The sequence below is a fragment of the Olea europaea genome, unplaced genomic scaffold (assembly GCF_002742605.1).
Source record: "Olea europaea var. sylvestris unplaced genomic scaffold, O_europaea_v1 scaffold2880, whole genome shotgun sequence".
NCBI classification, from domain to species: Eukaryota; Viridiplantae; Streptophyta; class Magnoliopsida; order Lamiales; family Oleaceae; genus Olea; species Olea europaea.
In genome coordinates, this window is record NW_019247342.1 from 7,371 (window position 1) to 28,028 (window position 20,658).

Here is a 20,658-nt window from a genome sequence, read left to right on the forward strand (position 1 = left end):
TTACCTGGTAACCATTGACATCACAGTAAAAAGGGCAGACAGCATAGTGCAGGCTGGAACTGTACGCACCCCGGTGCCTGTCAGCAAACTCGAACACCTAGAAAATTCAACCATTTCACACACAACGGTCAAAATCTTGAAATATGTACCATGACATCGGGCCCAACAGAGTAAAAATTAGGAAAGCTATTAAAACCCGTGACGTGACGATAAGAACACGCTTAGCCTTCGCTAGGCACGACTCAAGATTTTCATTACAGTTTCAAATAAAGTTATTATTTTTTTTTTGTTTGGGCCAAGGCCAACAGTAATTATTGTATTTTCCAGGGTCCCAAAGAGACATTTTAATGTTTGTACTCCACCTTACCTTAATATCAGCAAAAAAATGCAGACGGGTTCTTACTTCTTACACACCAACATTAATTTTCTAAAGAAAATACTATTAACATGAATGCATGCTACTTGTTCAATACTCATGACCTTAAATTGGAAGGGAAAGTAAGACACGATGATGAACATAACTTACTTACTTTAACGGCACGATTAAGAAGGAGCCTAGAGTAGGCCGGGTCACGTGACCGGAACACAATCGAGGCCGCGGCCAAGGCAGCGGCGGTCTCCCCCGCCACGTCTGAGCCGGGGTGGTTGGCATCTATCTTGTACGCCATCCTCGACGTGTCCATATCTTCGGGCCTTTCCCAGCAGTTATGATCCGACAATGGATCACCTACTTGTACGTACACAAGGCCATCCTTAGCTGTGGCCTTTAATAAATAATTTGTACCCCATTTCACTGCCTTTATAGCATTTCCCAACTCCCCACCCATGTTCCGACCAAAGTCTATAATGCTCCATGACAACATTGTGATTGTGAATGCCATTGGGAACCCAAATTTTACGTTGTCACCAGCATCATAGTATCCTCCTCTTAAATCCACCTGTTAAAGAAAAACAAAATTGGGTTAGTGTAACAGTGTCTAATGCAGGTCTTACTTAACTTGAAGGGGTTGAAAACGAAAATATACTCCGGCGGTGGCTCCGTCGTGCAATGCTGAGTCTCTGCGCCACCTGACTCGTTGGTCAGGAGGGAGCTTGCCCGAGCGTTGGCCTTCGAAGAAGAGAATGCTTTTACGGAGGGCGTCGTGGTAGTCATGGCCACCACCAGAGCACTGCCGGAGATGAGTTACGACGAGGAGAAGGAAGAGGAAGGTGGTAGCGGAAAATGCCGGGAAGTGTCCGGAAATTCGCGCCATTTTTAGTTGCTCAAGACACAAGTAAAGAAATGGGGAGTAACCGTTTTATAGAAAAAGGAGTGTGTCATTGGATTCTTGGAGGGACGATCAAGAATGGTGGTGAAAACGTGGAGGATATTGATTGGTTAGAATTTGGAAACTGATAAGGAATGGTGTTGACTGCTTTTTTTCTTGTTTGACCGGTTTAATCGAACCGGAAGAGTGTTTAAGACAAACGGTGTGGGCGGTCTTGATATAAATAATGTGAGTTGATCACCGTCAGTTGATGGGTTCCACGTGGAGGATTTGATGAAAAGTAAAGTGGTGTGGGGACCACATAAATCCAATCAGATTCAGAAGGGTCGAATGCGCAAGATTTGAGGGAATTTTATTGGCTGGATGTAAATTTGGTTTGACTGATTCAATACCACCGTTGGGATTTATTTAGTTGATTGGAGCGATGAAATTTTGGAACCTTCATAACGGTACCATTTTGTATGTGCATATTAGTTACAAATTATTTGATATAAACGACCTATCACATTATGATAACTCATATATATTTGATACACACAAATAATAAGGTACGACTAAACTAAGCGGTGGATATGGATCAATTTTAATTGAATCGATCTCACATCAGTTAAAAAGCATTTCATACTGACCATTGTCAATTAGAGTCAAGTTAATTGATCAATTCCAAGGAAAAAAACTTTTAGAATCTTTTTCTTTTATTTTTTGTCAAATACGAAACCGGCACCTTAGGGTTGGGTGCAAGCCAACTTGAAAATAGACTCGAAACTCTAATTAAAGGAATCAAAGCGAACAATCAAAATCGATTAGTTTGGTTTTATGGTTAAATATGAAACTCCCAGTTTAGCTCACATTTTTTCAAATTATAATGAGTAGAATAGTATTTTTTTGAGAATTGATGGTTGAAAGAGGAGAAGTTATTATTTATGTATAATATTATTTTATGAAAAAAAGTGTGGTTGAAAATATGAAAAATAAAAATAAAATTTAATTTAATTAGGGGGCAAACGGGGGCTTAATTATTTCATTTTTAAAGATACCTATTAGTACTTGATAGTCCTTAAATTAATATTTTCACATAACATGGGGTCACTTTTTTTTTTTTTTAATTAAAGTAAATCTTGTTCAAATTCGTATTAATATTATGTTTTAGGATGGTGCTTGTCTGATCCGTAGATCTCATTTCCCAAAATGTATTCTTTCTTTCTTAGTGATAAAGAGGTGGCATATTACTGAAAAGGAAAATGCTACTCGTTGCTGCAACTGACTTTAGGCCACAAGCTACGACTTAGGAGTGATTTTTTGCTTCTCTTTTTTCGTGCTATAATCAGCTTTTTCTAAATTTTGTCTCCTTAATTTGTCGATAAAGCCATAATTTTCGTAACGAGCGAAACAAAGTACATTAAATTAAGTCCTCGTTTATTTTTCATTCTTTTCTTATAAAAATAAAAAATATGATCGTTATCCATTACATCAAATTATTAAATTTAAATTTTTATCTCTTCTGTGGAGTCTGTAACGACTATATTTTTCATTCTCATTCTTCCAAAATGGAAATTAAACGAGGCCTAAATTTTATTATTCTTTTTTCTATTTTTAATCATACAATCTTTTGTAAAATAATATTACACATAAAACGAAAGTTTTTCGTTCTTTTTCAATCATTCATCATTCTAAAAAATGTTATTCCACCCATTTTAATTTGAAAAAAAAAATGAGAAGCCAAATAGAAATTCTGCTAGTTATCATAATGTCACACATGGCTTGTTTGCCCAAGTTTAGAATAAATTACTTTTCAGTATAATATAAGTGGATATATAACTAAGTTAAATATAAAGGCGAAAACTGATTAGCATATCAAGTGCTCAAAATGGCTCATCCCTGAAAAAACTGTGATTAATTCTTTTTTAAAATACGAAATAACAGAAATATAGAAACTTAAAAAATGTCAAATTTCAACTTGATTATATATTAGAGCAGAATTGGTCACTACTTTCTTCCAGCTAACCAACTTTTTGTTAATCGTTTGTATAAGAATGGCAACAGTACGGTTTTGGGTCAAAGCAACCTCCCCAGTCTTCCATCCCGTACCCTTCCCATTACCTGTTTAAGGCCGGCCAAATACCCTTCCCTCGTTTAGTATCTGTTTAATTTTTAAAAAAATTTTGATAATTCATTTTATTGTCCTCATTCATTAAAATGAGATAATAATATAATTATTAAATTTTTAATTGATTTATTCATTTTGAAAAGTTAAATTATTTAAATATATTTGGTAAGCAAGAGTTTTTATTGTTTATCATATTCATTAGATAATTTTTGTTGTCATTTTCTATTAGAATTAATGAAATTTCTTAGAGTTCTTCCATTTAAAATATTGAATTTTTTTAAAAAAAAAAATGTTAAATGGGGCGGAGCAGGGTTCTTGTTACCCGTACCTGCTGTAGAATCCCAAATTTTTAGTTAATTCGCATATATTTTATTTGTCATTTAATAGGAATTCAATATTTGGTTAAGTCCTTGTGCAAGTTAATTGGTTATCTCTATAGTCGATTTGGATCTATATGGATATCTTATTAGTTGAGGGGCCGAAGTGAAGATAAATATGAAATTTTATACTTTTATTAAATGGGCCAAATAGTTAACTATTGAAGGAGCTAGAATTACCCTATCAATATTAGGCTCATTTTGAAACTCGTAATAAATGGCGAATTATGGACTCAAGAAAAATTTAATTTGGATAAGTTAAACTCAAGTTGTAGCCAATTAAGAAAACTACTTAGTTAATAATATTAGTTACTAATTCGGACTATATTACTATATCAATATTGGACTCCTTTGACAGACGGTAATTAATTATACATTAAGATTAAGAAAATAATATTTTGGATAAGTTAAATTAATATAGAATCAATGGAAGAATCGAGATATAGGTGAAATTCTAATTAATTAATAGAATTACCTTGAGCATAGTTATTTCAGCCATTAGGAACAGTATTGATAATTATAAAATTTAATTTAGAGGTAATTGATTAAAAATGTAATCATAGCTTACAGAATTTCAGTCAATGCAAATCATGTGAAATTTGAATGAGAAGTTTTCTTTAATTGACTTTAATATTGGAATAAAATATGAATAATGCATGCAATTCATTCATTTCTCACGTGTGTATGGAATTAGGCTATCATGATATCTCCAAATTTGGACTAATTTTTGGGATGATTGAACGGAAATTTTGAATTTAAAACCCCACTTGTGTGATTAACTCTAACGTGTTTACACTACGCCACATTTTGGCATACTATATATATGCCATCAAACCTTAAGACATTACACAATATATTTTCGTACTTGTCCATTCTCTATCTCTTTCTAAATCCTTCTCTATATTACAGTAAACCTAAAACATTCTAGTATTCTACTATATTTTTACCCTTCTTTCAATTTCACAAATGGCCTAGTACTAAGACGAAATTCAAAAAAATAAGATCTCACAATTTGCTTTCCAAATGCATATTGTACATGATTCATTACGTTAGGTGAAATGCTTAGTGCTATTAGTTATTTTTTCACATCTTTCAAATACATTATTATATATGAATTTAATTACTTCAGTTCAGAGCTCCTTCGGGAGAAATCATGATACATTTTAAGGCACAATTTAGCCTTTACGTTATTTTGCAGCTCTTACTAGAATTATCGTTTGTCATGGTGTGATAATTCTCATTTTATGTTGGTAAGAGAATTTATGCATAATTTCATGTTTGATTTGAATGTGCAGTAGCAAGCATTTCATTAAATATAATTTGTTATAGTTATCCCCCTTTATTTAAAAATTTCAAGTAAGTATTAGTATACTGGACCGCGGTCGATATATATGCTATTTGACCAATGGATCATCGTCATAAAGTATTTTAATTTTTAGAAACACTAGAATTTTTAATAATATTTGATGATTTTTCTGACTCAATTATGAGTACATTATAATTTTAAAATTAGTTCTAAATTTTATTGTTTGTTAGAACTACTTTTAATAATGTTTGATGAAATATATGATTCCAAAACGTTCCGCATATTTTATTAAATTTAATTTATCTTTTGTTAAATGTTATTCAATTTTTTCTGAATATCTCGCTATATTAAAATTATTTATTTCAAACACTTTCATAAATTCATGTTTCGTAACTCGTCGAGTTGATAGAATTCAGGGTGTTACACCTGCCCCGGAGCGAAATCCCCCACCCCATCCTCGATTGGAATAACCGATTAAGAGGGTAATCCCCGCATCGTCCTTGGCAAGACCCAACGAGTATTGGGTTGATTTATTTCAAACACTTTCATAAATTCATGTTTCGTAACTCGTCGAGTTGATAGAATTCAGGGTGTTACACCTGCCCCGGAGCGAAATCCCCCACCCCATCCTCGATTGGAATAACCGATTAAGAGGATAATCCCCGCATCGTCCTTGGCAAGACCCTACGAGTATTGGGTTGTGGTTTTTTTTTTTTTTTTTTTGTCATCCCCTACTATTGTATTGTTCGAAAGAAGTTTGTCACGATTGAAGTTATTAAAATCTTATTTGCGATCAACTATATTAAAAGAACGATTGAAGATTGAATATGTTAGCTTTATATCCATTGACCAAATTTGCTAGAACATATATATTTATACACGGTATTTTCTATTTTTGATTTTAAGATTTGCTTGTATGGATTTACATGAAGTTGGATTGGATGGTTCTATACTGATGACATGTGAATTTCGATAAAGTTCGAAAGACACTTTTAAACTTTACTTGTACTTTTTTTATTCACGATATTTAAAAGAATAAAGAAATATTTAAATGCCATATTTTTGTAAAGAAATAATATTATTGAAATATACATTTTTATTAATATATTTTTTAATTACATAAAAGGTGCGCTACTTTAAAATGTCGCACGGGACACCAAAAATCTCAAGACCAACCCTGTTGTTAGTATTAGTTAGGATATCAAATGAGTCAAGTAGGTTCAGCTCAATACGATCCATTTTATCAATAGCATCAACACAAGAAAGCATGGTACTCGATTTTTTTAATAAATAAATCAATTTTATTTATTTATTACTTTCTCTAACCAATTACTTTATAGGCAAATACTATGAGAGTAATATCAAGTAGTCACCTATCATGTGTATGTCAAGTATTGCGACTGTCGTAGTGAGTGATTTTAAGCAGCATTATTCATATTATGAAGGTCCTTGGCTCTAGTATATTTCATAGTCTAAATTATTAGTTTGTGACTACTGACTAGTGAATAAGGTCTTGGTGTTCATTTTCTATGGTCATTTTCTTGACCATCTCATAAAATTGGGTGAATGGTTTATCTGTAGAAGTGAACTTTTACATGGAGACAATAAATTCAATAAACATGAATATGTTACATTTAATTTAGCATATGAAGCATTTGGTTAGTTAAAAATTTGTTTCATCACTAGGTGACTTGTTTTAATCTTGAGAGTAATTAGACATTGAAGAGTAAGATTGTAATACTCAACACCCTACAATTTGGTTCACGAGCTTGTGAATATTGAAAAAAAAATATACTCATTTAATTCATATCCCTCTAACAAGAGACAATTGTTAACTAAAAATTATTTTTTGCTCAAAAAAAAAAGTTTTGAGCGTTCTAAAATTTTGAAAATACAAGTAAAAGAGGAAAATAATCATTTTTTCCCTCGACTCCAGCTATGCACATTTGATCTGCATAAACACATCCATATATTAATATTTAAGATGATCTACTTTATTAGGCTTTTATATTTGTTCTCATAATTTAAGAGTGCAACATGTTATAACAAATTGAATACGAGCATGCAAAACAATCAAAACGATGACTAACAATAATTAGAAAAGAAGAAATTATAAAGAGATAAAATGAAACGAAATATTTTTAAAAAGATTTTGCACCCTTGCAGTAGTGCTAATAGGATCAAGCGGAAGTCTGTCTTCCAAAATACAATATTTCTTTCAAAACTACCAGTCTAATATAACATAATATTAATTTTGTCAGGTGAACCAACCTCAAAAATAATTTTCTAGATTGGATAATAACAAATGTTAAAATTTCGAACACTTAAATTCAAAAATAATTTGAAAATTATTTTGACAGAATTTGGGAAGATAATGAAATCAATCAATTTTAGTCCGAAATTTGTTAAAAAAAAAATAAAGTAAAACAAGAAAGGCACTACACAAAGATCAATTCAAATCTGGAGCTGAGGCATTGTCACCTCAGCTTGTCAACAGACCCTGTTTGTTTAGAATTTTTCGCAAAAGAAATTATGAGAGTTTTATATATAGATTTAATACATGTCGTGTTTGTTTAGAATTTTTTGCAAAAGAAACTATGAGAGTCTTATATATAGATTTCAATGTTATTTAGAATAGTTGCATCTTTTATACACAATTTTTTTAGATCATTGGATCGCACCATTTCACATTGAAAGATGAATTAGTGGTCTATTTTGCACATATCAAGAGGCCATGACTTTTTATCATGCATCAATTGCACTTGAAGACTCGTACAATCATGACACATATTAGAGATCTACTTCAATTCACATATATTAATAGTTGAATACCAATAAATTCCAACACAACATTGTACCTTTAGTAGAAAAGACTAAAATAATAATATTTGTCAATTAGGACATATCTAAGGTAGGTGTTACGTTTATCCTCTAACTCAAAGATGTCACCCGTGAACAATACATCTCTCCAGGTTTATCCTCGAAACAAGCTTGCATAGGTTTTTTATACGAGGACTCCAACAATTTATCCTCCTTAAATTGCTCCTTAATTTATTGACTTGCATGAATATTTTCAGATAGACAACTCAATTAGTCTCAATCACAAAAAATTAGAAACCGATCCAATGACTCAAATCAGAACAACTAGTCGATCTTGACAATTTCATCCTGCATTTTCCAGTTTAAAACATAATCAACTTTTTTATCTAATCTTTTTCCTCCATATCATTTTCAGTAACTGCTTATGTACTTTTTTTAATACACAAATTACAAATTCAAAATTTTATAGAAAATTAAACAAAAAATTGAAAATGTTGTGGGACATTCACTTCCCACCTCCTGTCCCTCCGCCCATTGGTCTAAGGCGACATTGAGAGTGCCTATTAAAGATCTGCCAACACTCGAATTTGTCTAAGAGGAAAAGTGGTGTATCAATGTCAATTAGGTGTGAATAATATAGATGACACATATATTTCTTGTTCATATTTATCTGTGCTAGGATTTATATAATTGTAGAAGATAACTAACACTAAGAGTACATTTAAATAGTCAACACTGTTAAAAAAATAAATATAATTTCGTAATGGTTTCCATTTTTCCCTATTGTAAATTTGGGCCTCTAAATTGCCCACATTTGGTCGAAGGCCTGCAAGAGATATGGAATCTATCCATCACCATAGGGTGGTTGCCAAATGATTAAAAAGGTCGAGCCATTAGAATTTTTAGATAAAGAATTAGCCATGTTTGATAACAGATTTTTATAATATAGATTTTGTAAAAAGTAAATTTTTTTTTGAAGAAGGGAAATTTTGATTTACGTGAAAAATATTTTATCAGAAGAATGTGCTTTTAAAAATGAATTTATAAGGTAGTTGGTGGCAAATGTATCCTTTTCTAGGATAATTTAATTAACTGAAAAGGGGAAGAGTAGACAGACAAACCTTGGAAAGAAGCACATTGATCCCGGCGTGTTTGTTATCCCAACCGAATTCATTAATAGTGTCGCCAGCTCTCAATACCACTTCGTTTTTCACTATGTATTCTCTGTATTCCCGCCTTCTTGATGCTTTGTGTAACCATGCCGCGCCCCAAAGCAATTCATCCTAAAACGTACATTATAATGCAACTCGTTAACTATTGTCGCATATTTGGCATGCATCATCGCTTAGTCGAATAACATAACCTCTTTGAGGTTTTTTTTAAATTTTTTTCATCTAAGTATTTAGCGCATTCTACCAAAGATGATGGCCATGGCAATGCATGGTCATTACTCTGTTTCATTTCTTGAATAAAGTGGATATTCCTAGAGGACATTTTCAATATAAGAGATTTTCATTTGTATAGAAAACTGTTCCAAAGAATTCTGTCGAAAATCTCACATGCGAGAAACCCATGTTGTGATAAAAAAAAAAATGCCAAAAAGATCCCCCCATCCATCACCTGTTGTGCCTATTTTGTATGACTTCTGTGTGCGCAGTTTGTATATAGTGTGCAGTTTGTGCACACAACAAGCTTCTTCAATATATCCCGCTGCTAACATTAAGAAAATGTACAGTTCTTGACATCTTGTCTAGTGGACTGTATAACACTAGCAAATAACAAGAGCAGGAAAAAAAGTGAAATTTTTAATTGCAAATAGCTTTTTTGTATATAATTGTAAAAGGAGATAATAGTTACCTGGTAACCATTGACATCACAGTAAAAAGGGCAGACAGCATAGTGCAGGCTGGAACTGTACGCACCCCGGTGCCTGTCAGCAAACTCGAACACCTAGAAAATTCAACCATTTCACACACAACGGTCAAAATCTTGAAATATGTACCATGACATCGGGCCCAACAGAGTAAAAATTAGGAAAGCTATTAAAACCCGTGACGTGACGATAAGAACACGCTTAGCCTTCGCTAGGCACGACTCAAGATTTTCATTACAGTTTCAAATAAAGTTATTATTTTTTTTTTGTTTGGGCCAAGGCCAACAGTAATTATTGTATTTTCCAGGGTCCCAAAGAGACATTTTAATGTTTGTACTCCACCTTACCTTAATATCAGCAAAAAAATGCAGACGGGTTCTTACTTCTTACACACCAACATTAATTTTCTAAAGAAAATACTATTAACATGAATGCATGCTACTTGTTCAATACTCATGACCTTAAATTGGAAGGGAAAGTAAGACACGATGATGAACATAACTTACTTACTTTAACGGCACGATTAAGAAGGAGCCTAGAGTAGGCCGGGTCACGTGACCGGAACACAATCGAGGCCGCGGCCAAGGCAGCGGCGGTCTCCCCCGCCACGTCTGAGCCGGGGTGGTTGGCATCTATCTTGTACGCCATCCTCGACGTGTCCATATCTTCGGGCCTTTCCCAGCAGTTATGATCCGACAATGGATCACCTACTTGTACGTACACAAGGCCATCCTTAGCTGTGGCCTTTAATAAATAATTTGTACCCCATTTCACTGCCTTTATAGCATTTCCCAACTCCCCACCCATGTTCCGACCAAAGTCTATAATGCTCCATGACAACATTGTGATTGTGAATGCCATTGGGAACCCAAATTTTACGTTGTCACCAGCATCATAGTATCCTCCTCTTAAATCCACCTGTTAAAGAAAAACAAAATTGGGTTAGTGTAACAGTGTCTAATGCAGGTCTTACTTAACTTGAAGGGGTTGAAAACGAAAATATACTCCGGCGGTGGCTCCGTCGTGCAATGCTGAGTCTCTGCGCCACCTGACTCGTTGGTCAGGAGGGAGCTTGCCCGAGCGTTGGCCTTCGAAGAAGAGAATGCTTTTACGGAGGGCGTCGTGGTAGTCATGGCCACCGCCAGAGCACTGCCGGAGATGAGTTACGACGAGGAGAAGGAAGAGGAAGGTGGTAGCGGAAAATGCCGGGAAGTGTCCGGAAATTCGCGCCATTTTTAGTTGCTCAAGACACAAGTAAAGAAATGGGGAGTAACCGTTTTATAGAAAAAGGAGTGTGTCATTGGATTCTTGGAGGGACGATCAAGAATGGTGGTGAAAACGTGGAGGATATTGATTGGTTAGAATTTGGAAACTGATAAGGAATGGTGTTGACTGCTTTGTTTCTTGTTTGACCGGTTTAATCGAACCGGAAGAGTGTTTAAGACAAACGGTGTGGGCGGTCTTGATATAAATAATGTGAGTTGATCACCGTCAGTTGATGGGTTCCACGTGGAGGATTTGATGAAAAGTAAAGTGGTGTGGGGACCACATAAATCCAATCAGATTCAGAAGGGTCGAATGCGCAAGATTTGAGGGAATTTTATTGGCTGGATGTAAATTTGGTTTGACTGATTCAATACCACCGTTGGGATTTATTTAGTTGATTGGAGCGATGAAATTTTGGAACCTTCATAACGGTACCATTTTGTATGTGCATATTAGTTACAAATTATTTGATATAAACGACCTATCACATTATGATAACTCATATATATTTGATACACACAAATAATAAGGTACGACTAAACTAAGCGGTGGATATGGATCAATTTTAATTGAATCGATCTCACATCAGTTAAAAAGCATTTCATACTGACCATTGTCAATTAGAGTCAAGTTAATTGATCAATTCCAAGGAAAAAAACTTTTAGAATCTTTTTCTTTTATTTTTTGTCAAATACGAAACCGGCACCTCAGGGTTGGGTGCAAGCCAACTTGAAAATAGACTCGAAACTCTAATTAAAGGAATCAAAGCGAACAATCAAAATCGATTAGTTTGGTTTTATGGTTAAATATGAAACTCCCAGTTTAGCTCACATTTTTTCAAATTATAATGAGTAGAATAGTATTTTTTTGAGAATTGATGGTTGAAAGAGGAGAAGTTTTCGATTTATGTATAATATTATTTTATGAAAAATTGTGTGGTTGAAAATATGAAAAATAAAAATAAAATTTAATTTAATTAGGGGGCAAACGGGGGCTTAATTATTTCATTTTTAAAGATACCTATTAGTACTTGATAGTCCTTAAATTAATATTTTCACATAACATGGGGTCACTTTTTTTTTTTTTAATTAAAGTAAATCTTGTTCAAATTCGTATTAATATTATGTTTTAGGATGGTGCTTGTCTGATCCGTAGATCTCATTTCCCAAAATGTATTCTTTCTTTCTTAGTGATAAAGAGGTGGCATATTACTGAAAAGGAAAATGCTACTCGTTGCTGCAACTGACTTTAGGCCACAAGCTACGACTTAGGAGTGATTTTTTGCTTCTCTTTTTTCGTGCTATAATCAGCTTTTTCTAAATTTTGTCTCCTCAATTTGTCAATAAAGCCATAATTTTCGTAACGAGCGAAACAAAGTACATTAAATTAAGTCCTCGTTTATTTTTCATTCTTTTCTTATAAAAATAAAAAATATGATCGTTATCCATTACATCAAACTATTAAATTTAAATTTTTATCTCTTCTGTGGAGTCTGTAACGGCTATATTTTTCATTCTCATTCTTCCAAAATGGAAATTAAACGAGGCCTAAATTTTATTATTCTTTTTTCTATTTTTAATCATACAATCTTTTGTAAAATAATATTACACATAAAACGAAAGTTTTTCGTTCTTTTTCAATCATTCATCATTCTAAAAAATATTATTCCACCCATTTTAATTTGAAAAAAAAAATGAGAAGCCAAATAGAAATGCTGCTAGTTATCATAATGTCACACATGGCTTGTTTGCCCAAGTTTAGAATAAATTACTTTTCAGTATAATATAAGTGGATATATAATTAAGTTAAATATAAAGGCGAAAACTGATTAGCATATCAAGTGCTCAAAATGTCAATATATATATATATATTGACATTTTTTGTTAGTGCAGGGATGGCAACAGGACGGTTTTGGGTCAAAGCAACCTCCCCAGTCTTCCATCCCGTACCCTCCCCATCACCTGTTTAAGGCCGGCCAAGTACCCTTCCCTCATTTTGTACCCGTTAATTTTTTTAAAATTTTTGATAATTCATTTTATTGTCCTCATTCATTAAAATGAGACAATAATATAATTATTAAATTTTTAATTAATTTATTCATTTTGAAAAGTTAAATTATTTAAATATATTTGGTAAGCAAGAGTTTTTATTGTTTATCATATTCATTAGATAATTTGTGTTGCCATCTTCTATTAGAGTTAATGAAATTTCTTAGAATTCTTCCATTTAAAGTATTGAATTTTTTTATTTTTTTTAATGTTAAATGGGGGCGGAGCGGGGTTCTTGTTACCCGTATCTGCTGTAGAATCCCGAATTTTTAGTTAATTCGCATATATTTTATTTGTCATTTAGTAGGAATTCAATAGTTGGTTAAATCCTTATGCAAGTTAATTGGCTGTCTCTATAGTCAATTTGGATCTATATGGATATCTTATTAGTTGAGGGACGGAAGTGAAGATAAATATCAAATTTTATACTTTTATTAAATGGGCCAAATAGTTAACTATTGAAGGGACTAGAATTACCCTATCAATATTGGGCTCATTTTGAAGCTCGTAATAAATGGCGAATTATGGACTCAAGAAAAATTTAATTTGGATAAGTTAAACTTGAGTTATAGCCAATTAAGAAAACTACTTAGTTAATAATATTAGTTATTAATTCGGACTATATTACTATATCAATATTGGACTCCTTTGATAGACGGTAATTAATTATACATTAAGATTAAGAAAATAATATTTTGGATAACTTAAATTAATATAGAATCAATGGAAGAATCGAAATATAAGTGAAATTCTAATTAATTAATAGAATTACCTTGAGCATATTTATTTCGGCCATTAGGAACAGTATTGATAATTATAAAATTTAATTTAGAGGTAATTGATTAAAAACGTAATCATAGCTTACAGAATTTCAGTCAACGCAAATCATGTGAAATTTGAATGATAAGTTTTCTTTAATTGACTTTAATATTGGAATAAAATATGAATAATGCATGCAATTCATTCATTTCTCACGTATGTGGAATTAGGCAATCTTGATATCTCCAAATTTGGACTAATTTTTGGGATGAACGGAAATTTTGAATTTAAAACCCCACTTGTGTGATTAACTCTAACGTGTTTACACTACGCCACATTTTGGTCTACTATATATATGTCATCAAACCTTAAGACATTACGCTATATATTTTCGTACTTGTCCATTCTCTATCCCTCTCTAAATTCTTCTCTATATTACAGTAAACCTAAAACATTCTAGTATTCTACTATATTTTTGCCCTTCTTTCAATTTCACAAATGGCCAAGTACTAAGACGAAATTCAAAAAAATAAGATCTCACAATTTGCTTTCCAAATGCATATTGTACATAATTCATTACGTTAGGTGAAATGTTTAGTGCTATTAGTTATTTTTTCACATCTTCCAAATACATTATTATATATGAATTTAATTACTTCAGTTCAGAACTCTTTCAGGAGAAATCATGATACATTTTAAGGCACAATTTAGCCTTTATGTTATTTTACAGCTCTTACTAGAATTATCGTTTGTCATGATGTGATAATTCTCATTTTATATTAGCAAGAGAATTTATGAATAATTTCATGTTTGATTTGAATGTGGAGTAGCAAGCATTTCATTGAGTATAATTTGTTATACTTATCCCCCTATATTTAAAAATTTCAAGAAGTATTAGCATACTGGATGGCGGTGGATGTATATGCTATTTGACCAATGGGTCATCATCATAAAGTACTTTAATTTTTAGAAACACTAGAATTTTTAATAATATTTGATGATTTTTCTGACTCAATTATGAGTACATTATAATTTTCAAATTAGTTCTAAATTTTATTGTTTGTTAGAACTACTTTTAATAATGTTTGATGAAATATATGATTCCAAAACGTTCCGCATATTTTATTAAATTTAATTTATCTTTTGTTAAATGTTATTCAAATTTTCTGAATATCTCGCTATATTAAAATTATTTATTTCAGACACTTTCATAAATTCATGTTTCATAACTCGTCAAGTTGATAGAATTCAGGGTGTTACACCTGCCTCGGAGCGAAATCCCCCACCCCATCCTCGATTGGAATAACCGATTAAGAGGATAATCCCCGCATCGTCCTTGGCAAGACCCTACGAGTATTGGGTTGGATGGATTTTTATTTTTTTTTTGTCATCCCCTACTATTGTATTGTTCGAAAGAAGTTCATCACAATTGAACTTATTAAAATCTTATCTATGATCAACTATATTAAAAGAACGATTGAAGATTGAATATGTTAGGTTTATTTCCATTGACCAAATTTTCTAGAACATATTGATTAGAAAATTTTAATTAGGTTGGTTCGCTTCTAGAAATGCGTGAAGAAATATATTTACATGATTTATTGCATTCAATATTTATACACGGTATTTTCTATTTTTTATTTTAAGATTTGCTTGTATGGATTTACATGAAGTTGGATTGGATGGTTCTATGCTGATGACATGTGAATTTTGATAAAGTTCGAAAGGCACTTTTGAACTTTACTTGTACTTTTTTAATTCACGATATTTAAAAGAATAAAGAAATATTTAAATGCCATATTTTTGTAAAGAAATAATATTATTGAAATATACTTTTTTATTAATATATTTTTTAATTACATAAAAGGTGCGCTACTTTAAAATGTCGCATGGGACACCAAAAATCTCAAGACCAACCTTGTTGTTAGTATTAGTTAGGATATCAAATGAGTCAAGTAGGTTCAGCTCAATACGATCCATTTTATCAATAGCATCAACACAAGAAAGCATGGTACTCGATTTTTTTAATAAATAAATCAATTTTATTTATTTATTACTTTCTCTAACCAATTACTTTATAGGCAAATACTATGAGAGTAATATCAAGTAGTCACCTATCATGTGTATGTCAAGTATTGCGACTGTCGTAGTGAGTGATTTTAAGCAGCATTATTCATATTATGAAGGTCCTTGGCTCTAGTATATTTCATAGTCTAAATTATTAGTTTGTGACTACTGACTAGTGAATAAGGTCTTGGTGTTCATTTTCTATGGTCATTTTCTTGACCATCTCATAAAATTGGGTGAATGGTTTATCTGTAGAAGTGAACTTTTACATGGAGACAATAAATTCAATAAACATGAATATGTTACATTTAATTTAGCATATGAAGCATTTGGTTAGTTAAAAATTTGTTTCATCACTAGGTGACTTGTTTTAATCTTGAGAGTAATTAGACATTGAAGAGTAAGATTGTAATACTCAACACCCTACAATTTGGTTCACGAGCTTGTGAATATTGAAAAAAAATATACTCATTTAATTCATATCCCTCTAACAAGAGACAATTGTAAACTAAAAAATATTTTTTGCTCAAAAAAAAAAGTTTTGAGCGTTCTAAAATTTTGAAAATACAAGTAAAAGAGGAAAATAATCATTTTTTCCCTCGACTCCAGCTATGCACATTTGATCTGCATAAACACATCCATATATTAATATTTAAGATGATCTACTTTATTAGGCTTTTATATTTGTTCTCATAATTTAAGAGTGCAACATGTTATAACAAATTGAATACGAGCATGCAAAACAATCAAAACGATGACTAACAATAATTAGAAAAGAAGAAATTATAAAGAGATAAAATGAAACGAAATATTTTTAAAAAGATTTTGCACCCTTGCAGTAGTGCTAATAGGATCAAGCGGAAGTCTGTCTTCCAAAATACAATATTTCTTTCAAAACTACCAGTCTAATATAACATAATATTAATTTTGTCAGGTGAACCAACCTCAAAAATAATTTTCTAGATTGGATAATAACAAATGTTAAAATTTCGAACACTTAAATTCAAAAATAATTTGAAAATTATTTTGACAGAATTTGGGAAGATAATGAAATCAATCAATTTTAGTCCGAAATTTGTTAAAAAAAATAAAGTAAAACAAGAAAGGCACTACACAAAGATCAATTCAAATCTGGAGCTGAGGCATTGTCACTTCAGCCTGTCAACAGACCCTGTTTGTTTAGAATTTTTCGCAAAAGAAATTATGAGAGTTTTATATATAGATTTAATACATGTCGTGTTTGTTTAGAATTTTTTGCAAAAGAAACTATGAGAGTCTTATATATAGATTTCAATGTTATTTAGAATAGTTGCATCTTTTATAGACAATTTTTTTAGATCATTAGATCGCACCATTTCACATTGAAAGATGAATTAGTGGTCTATTTTGCACATATCAAAAGGCCATGACTTTTTATCATGCATCAATTGCACTTGAAGACTCGTACAATCATGACACATATTAGAGATCTACTTCAATTCACATATATTAATAGTTGAATACCAATAAATTCCAACACAACATTGTACCTTTAGTAGAAAAGACTAAAATAATAATATTTGTCAATTAGGACATATCTAAGGTAGGTGTTACGTTTATCCTCTAACTCAAAGATGTCACCCGTGAACAATACATCTCTCCAGGTTTATCCTCGAAACAAGCTTGCATAGGTTTTTTATACGAGGACTCCAACAATTTATCCTCCTTAAATTGCTCCTTAATTTATTGACTTGCATGAATATTTTCAGATAGACAACTCAATTAGTCTCAATCACGAAAAATTAGAAACCGATCCAATGACTCAAATCAGAACAACTAGTCGATCTTGACAATTTCATCCTGCATTTTCCAGTTTAAAACACAATCAACTTTTTTATCTAATCTTTTTCCTCCATATCATTTTCAGTAACTGCTTATGTACTTTTTTTAATACACAAATTACAAATTCAAAATTTTATAGAAAATTAAACAAAAAATTGAAAATGTTGTGGGACATTCACTTCCCACCTCCTGTCCCTCCGCCCCTTGGTCTAAGGCGACATTGAGAGTGCCTATTAAAGATCTGCCAACACTCGAATTTGTCTAAGAGGAAAAGTGGTGTATCAATGTCAATTAGGTGTGAATAATATAGATGACACATATATTTCTTGTTCATATTTATCTGTGCTAGGATTTATATAATTGTAGAAGATAACTAACACTAAGAGTACATTTAAATAGTCAACACTGTTAAAAAAATAAATATAATTTCGTAATGGTTTCCATTTTTCCCTATTGTAAATTTGGGCCTCTAAATTGCCCACATTTGGTCGAAGGCCTGCAAGAGATATGGAATCTATCCATCACCATAGGGTGGTTGCCAAATGATTAAAAAGGTCGAGCCATTAGAATTTTTAGATAAAGAATTAGCCATGTTTGATAACAGATTTTTATAATATAGATTTTGTAAAAAGTAAATTTTTTTTGAAGAAGGGAAATTTTGATTTACGTGAAAAATATTTTATCAGAAGAATGTGCTTTTAAAAATGAATTTGAAAAAAAAAAAAAAGGAATTTTAGAAAATGTGGTTTAAACAAATTATATCAAAATTAATTATCAAAAAGTGAAACAACTTCAATTAAAGATACGACTGTAATAATTTCTATGGTTTTAGGGGTACGATTGTTATTCACTAATAAACTTACTATTTACAACAACCTTGATATTATTGGTACAGAATAACTATATTTTTTTCCTTTTATAGTCAAATCTGATATGTCAACTTCTCTAAGAAGTTTATATACAATGATACACAATATTGAAATTGAAGTTTACAATAATAAAGTATTATTTTTTTCTAATATCGTATAATTCCTCGCATTTCATTTATAATGTATCGGGGTGGGGGGGGGGGGCAGTGGACCAATAAATCCGGCCCGAATTCCCTCTCCTTGGAAACCCTAATTATTACAAACGTCCATAGGGACATGCATGATTTCATATTCCTGTTCTAACAACAACCCCATCTGGTGATTTGAGTCAATCACGGTGAATCATTGCCCATGTGTATTGTAATCGAGTAGTTCCATATCCCATAAGCTTGAAAAATGTTGATACAAAATTTTGTTTTATGCATTTATGTCGGACGACAACAGTATTTTATGCTGGCATTACAATTCAAAAGAATGCATTGTATACTCCATTATAAGATGAGTTGCATGAAAAAATATTTAATTTAAACTTTTTCATTCCAAGAATAAAGTCAAGAAGAAGATTGGCTTCCACTAATAAATCATGTAAAGATAAATTGTCATGGTAGCTTGAACTTTCTCCAATGCTTTTATTTCCTTTTTCATTAGATGGCATCCCATCATGTCATAATTGATTTGAAAAATAATCTTATCTTCGTTACAAATCATTGAATAATGCTTCTATTATTTGTTTGTGCTGTTTGTGCAAACAATCTTTTTAGACAAACTTTTTGGAAGCAACAATGGAGATGGAACTTGAGAATGGCATGTATCATCCTGCAGTTTCTGTTTCGAGTGTGCTATGAGAGTGGCATTTTTGCCGTGGTCATGTCCTGAGAAATAATTAGTCTAGTGTCTATCTAGTCTAATCTAACGTTTGCAAAGGCAATAGACCACTTAAATTGCCAATTATTTTTGCTCGTATTCTTTCAAGTAATAATCCACTTTTTTTCTTGGATGAGTGAGGTGATGCAATTGGATATATTAACCCAATCAATTGAGTCGAAATTAAATGAATAATATCCATTTTCTAGGAAGAAATGAACGATCGAGTTGAAATCCTGGGCTATAGCCCTTAAGCCACAAGTTTTTTTGTGGCAAAATTCCATAGTTTATGCTATCGATTTGGAATTTTTATTAAGTCAGATAGAAATTGATTTTTATTTGTTTATTTTCTTGTTTAGAGTATTAGGAGATTTGTTTAGATCAGTTTTTTAGAGTTTGTCTTTGTTTAAAATAATACATTAAGGTTCCTTATTTTCCTTTAAAATTTAAAATTAGAATAAAATGTAACTTGATTGTTTATGAAATGTTTTTTAGAGTTTCTCAATTATCTTATTAGGGATTCTTTACGAATTGACGACGATTTGATAGCCAGATTCTTGATATTCGATTGAAAAACGAGTCTTTGAAGTGCTAATGATTTTTTCCATTATCTCATTGCATCATCAGTGGGGTTCGTGATTTGCATTATCATGGTTTCATTGCACAAAATATAGTTGCTATACCTTTTTAGAGGAAAATCCAATGTCCATGACATTTTATTGGCTTCATGTGGAGACTATTTTTAGTTTCTTGTTATTTCCCTTTATACTGACAATGAGGTGAATATCATGCATTAAAAAAAGGCTCCTTGCAAACACATAATAGTTTCACTATTCTTAATCAAGTTCTAGAATATATTCAAAAGATTTTTTAAGCACAAAATACTCTCTATTTTAGAAAATTAACGCTTAAAAATAAGCATCCAAAAATTCTTTACTTTCTTAGAGGTTTTAACCAAGAAGCACGCAGATCCTAAAAACGCACAGTTTCTCCTCCAAAATAATAATAATAATAATAATAATAATAATAATAATAATAATAATAACAACTTCTCCAATCAAGAAACACATTAGATATCTTAAACCTAAACTTTTTATGCAGAGAGTGTGTCTCTATATTTTTACTTTTATAATTATTGCATTTAATAAATTACAGATTTCAATACTCTAATTTTAAAATTATTCAAAATATATTTAGATTGATTGTTCATTAA

General features: G+C 31.6%; 2 protein-coding genes across 4 annotated transcripts in view; both read right to left on the reverse strand.

Annotated features, from left to right (window-relative positions):
• The window catches only part of LOC111384258 (endoglucanase 8-like), a 7,187-nt gene extending 5,819 nt beyond the window's left edge, over nucleotides 1-1,368 (reverse strand). The window contains exons 1-3 of the mRNA XM_023008518.1: nucleotides 1,026-1,368; nucleotides 531-938; nucleotides 5-97 (exon numbers count right to left, since the gene is read on the reverse strand). Coding sequence (XP_022864286.1) covers nucleotides 5-97; nucleotides 531-938; nucleotides 1,026-1,253 — 729 coding nt within the window. The 5' untranslated portion in view covers nucleotides 1,254-1,368. The remainder of the gene's footprint in view (nucleotides 1-4; nucleotides 98-530; nucleotides 939-1,025) is intronic.
• Nucleotides 1,369-8,927: 7,559 nt separating this feature from the next.
• Nucleotides 8,928-11,023, reverse strand: LOC111384264 (endoglucanase 8-like). 3 transcript variants are annotated; one of them, XM_023008525.1, is made up of 4 exons: nucleotides 10,757-11,022; nucleotides 10,262-10,669; nucleotides 9,736-9,828; nucleotides 8,928-9,161 (listed from the first exon to the last, which is right to left on the reverse strand). In XM_023008525.1, the coding sequence occupies exons 1-4, from the start codon at nucleotides 10,982-10,984 to the stop codon at nucleotides 8,967-8,969; spliced, it is 924 nt and encodes a 307-aa protein (XP_022864293.1). In that variant the 5' UTR covers nucleotides 10,985-11,022; the 3' UTR covers nucleotides 8,928-8,966. The 3 variants fall into 3 exon arrangements, with proteins under 3 accessions (XP_022864293.1, XP_022864294.1, XP_022864295.1); XM_023008526.1 differs by lacking the exon at nucleotides 8,928-9,161 and adding an exon at nucleotides 9,180-9,636 and having other exon boundaries at nucleotides 10,757-11,023; XM_023008527.1 differs by lacking the exon at nucleotides 8,928-9,161 and adding an exon at nucleotides 9,180-9,646.
• Between the last annotated feature and the right edge of the window lie 9,635 nt (nucleotides 11,024-20,658).

What these genes read in the sequence shown, in the direction of transcription:
- LOC111384264 (XM_023008525.1), bottom strand. Translation starts at nt 10,984, where the DNA reads ATGGCGCGAATTTCCGGACACTTCCCGGCATTTTCCGCTACCACCTTC. An exon ending in ACGACGGAGCCACCGCCGGA is followed by an intron (nt 10,670 to 10,756) that starts GTATATTTTCGT and finishes TTTCTTTAACAG; the next exon opens with GTGGATTTAAGAGGAGGATA. An exon ending in GTGATGTCAATGGTTACCAG is followed by an intron (nt 9,162 to 9,735) that starts GTAACTATTATC and finishes TGTACGTTTTAG; the next exon opens with GATGAATTGCTTTGGGGCGC.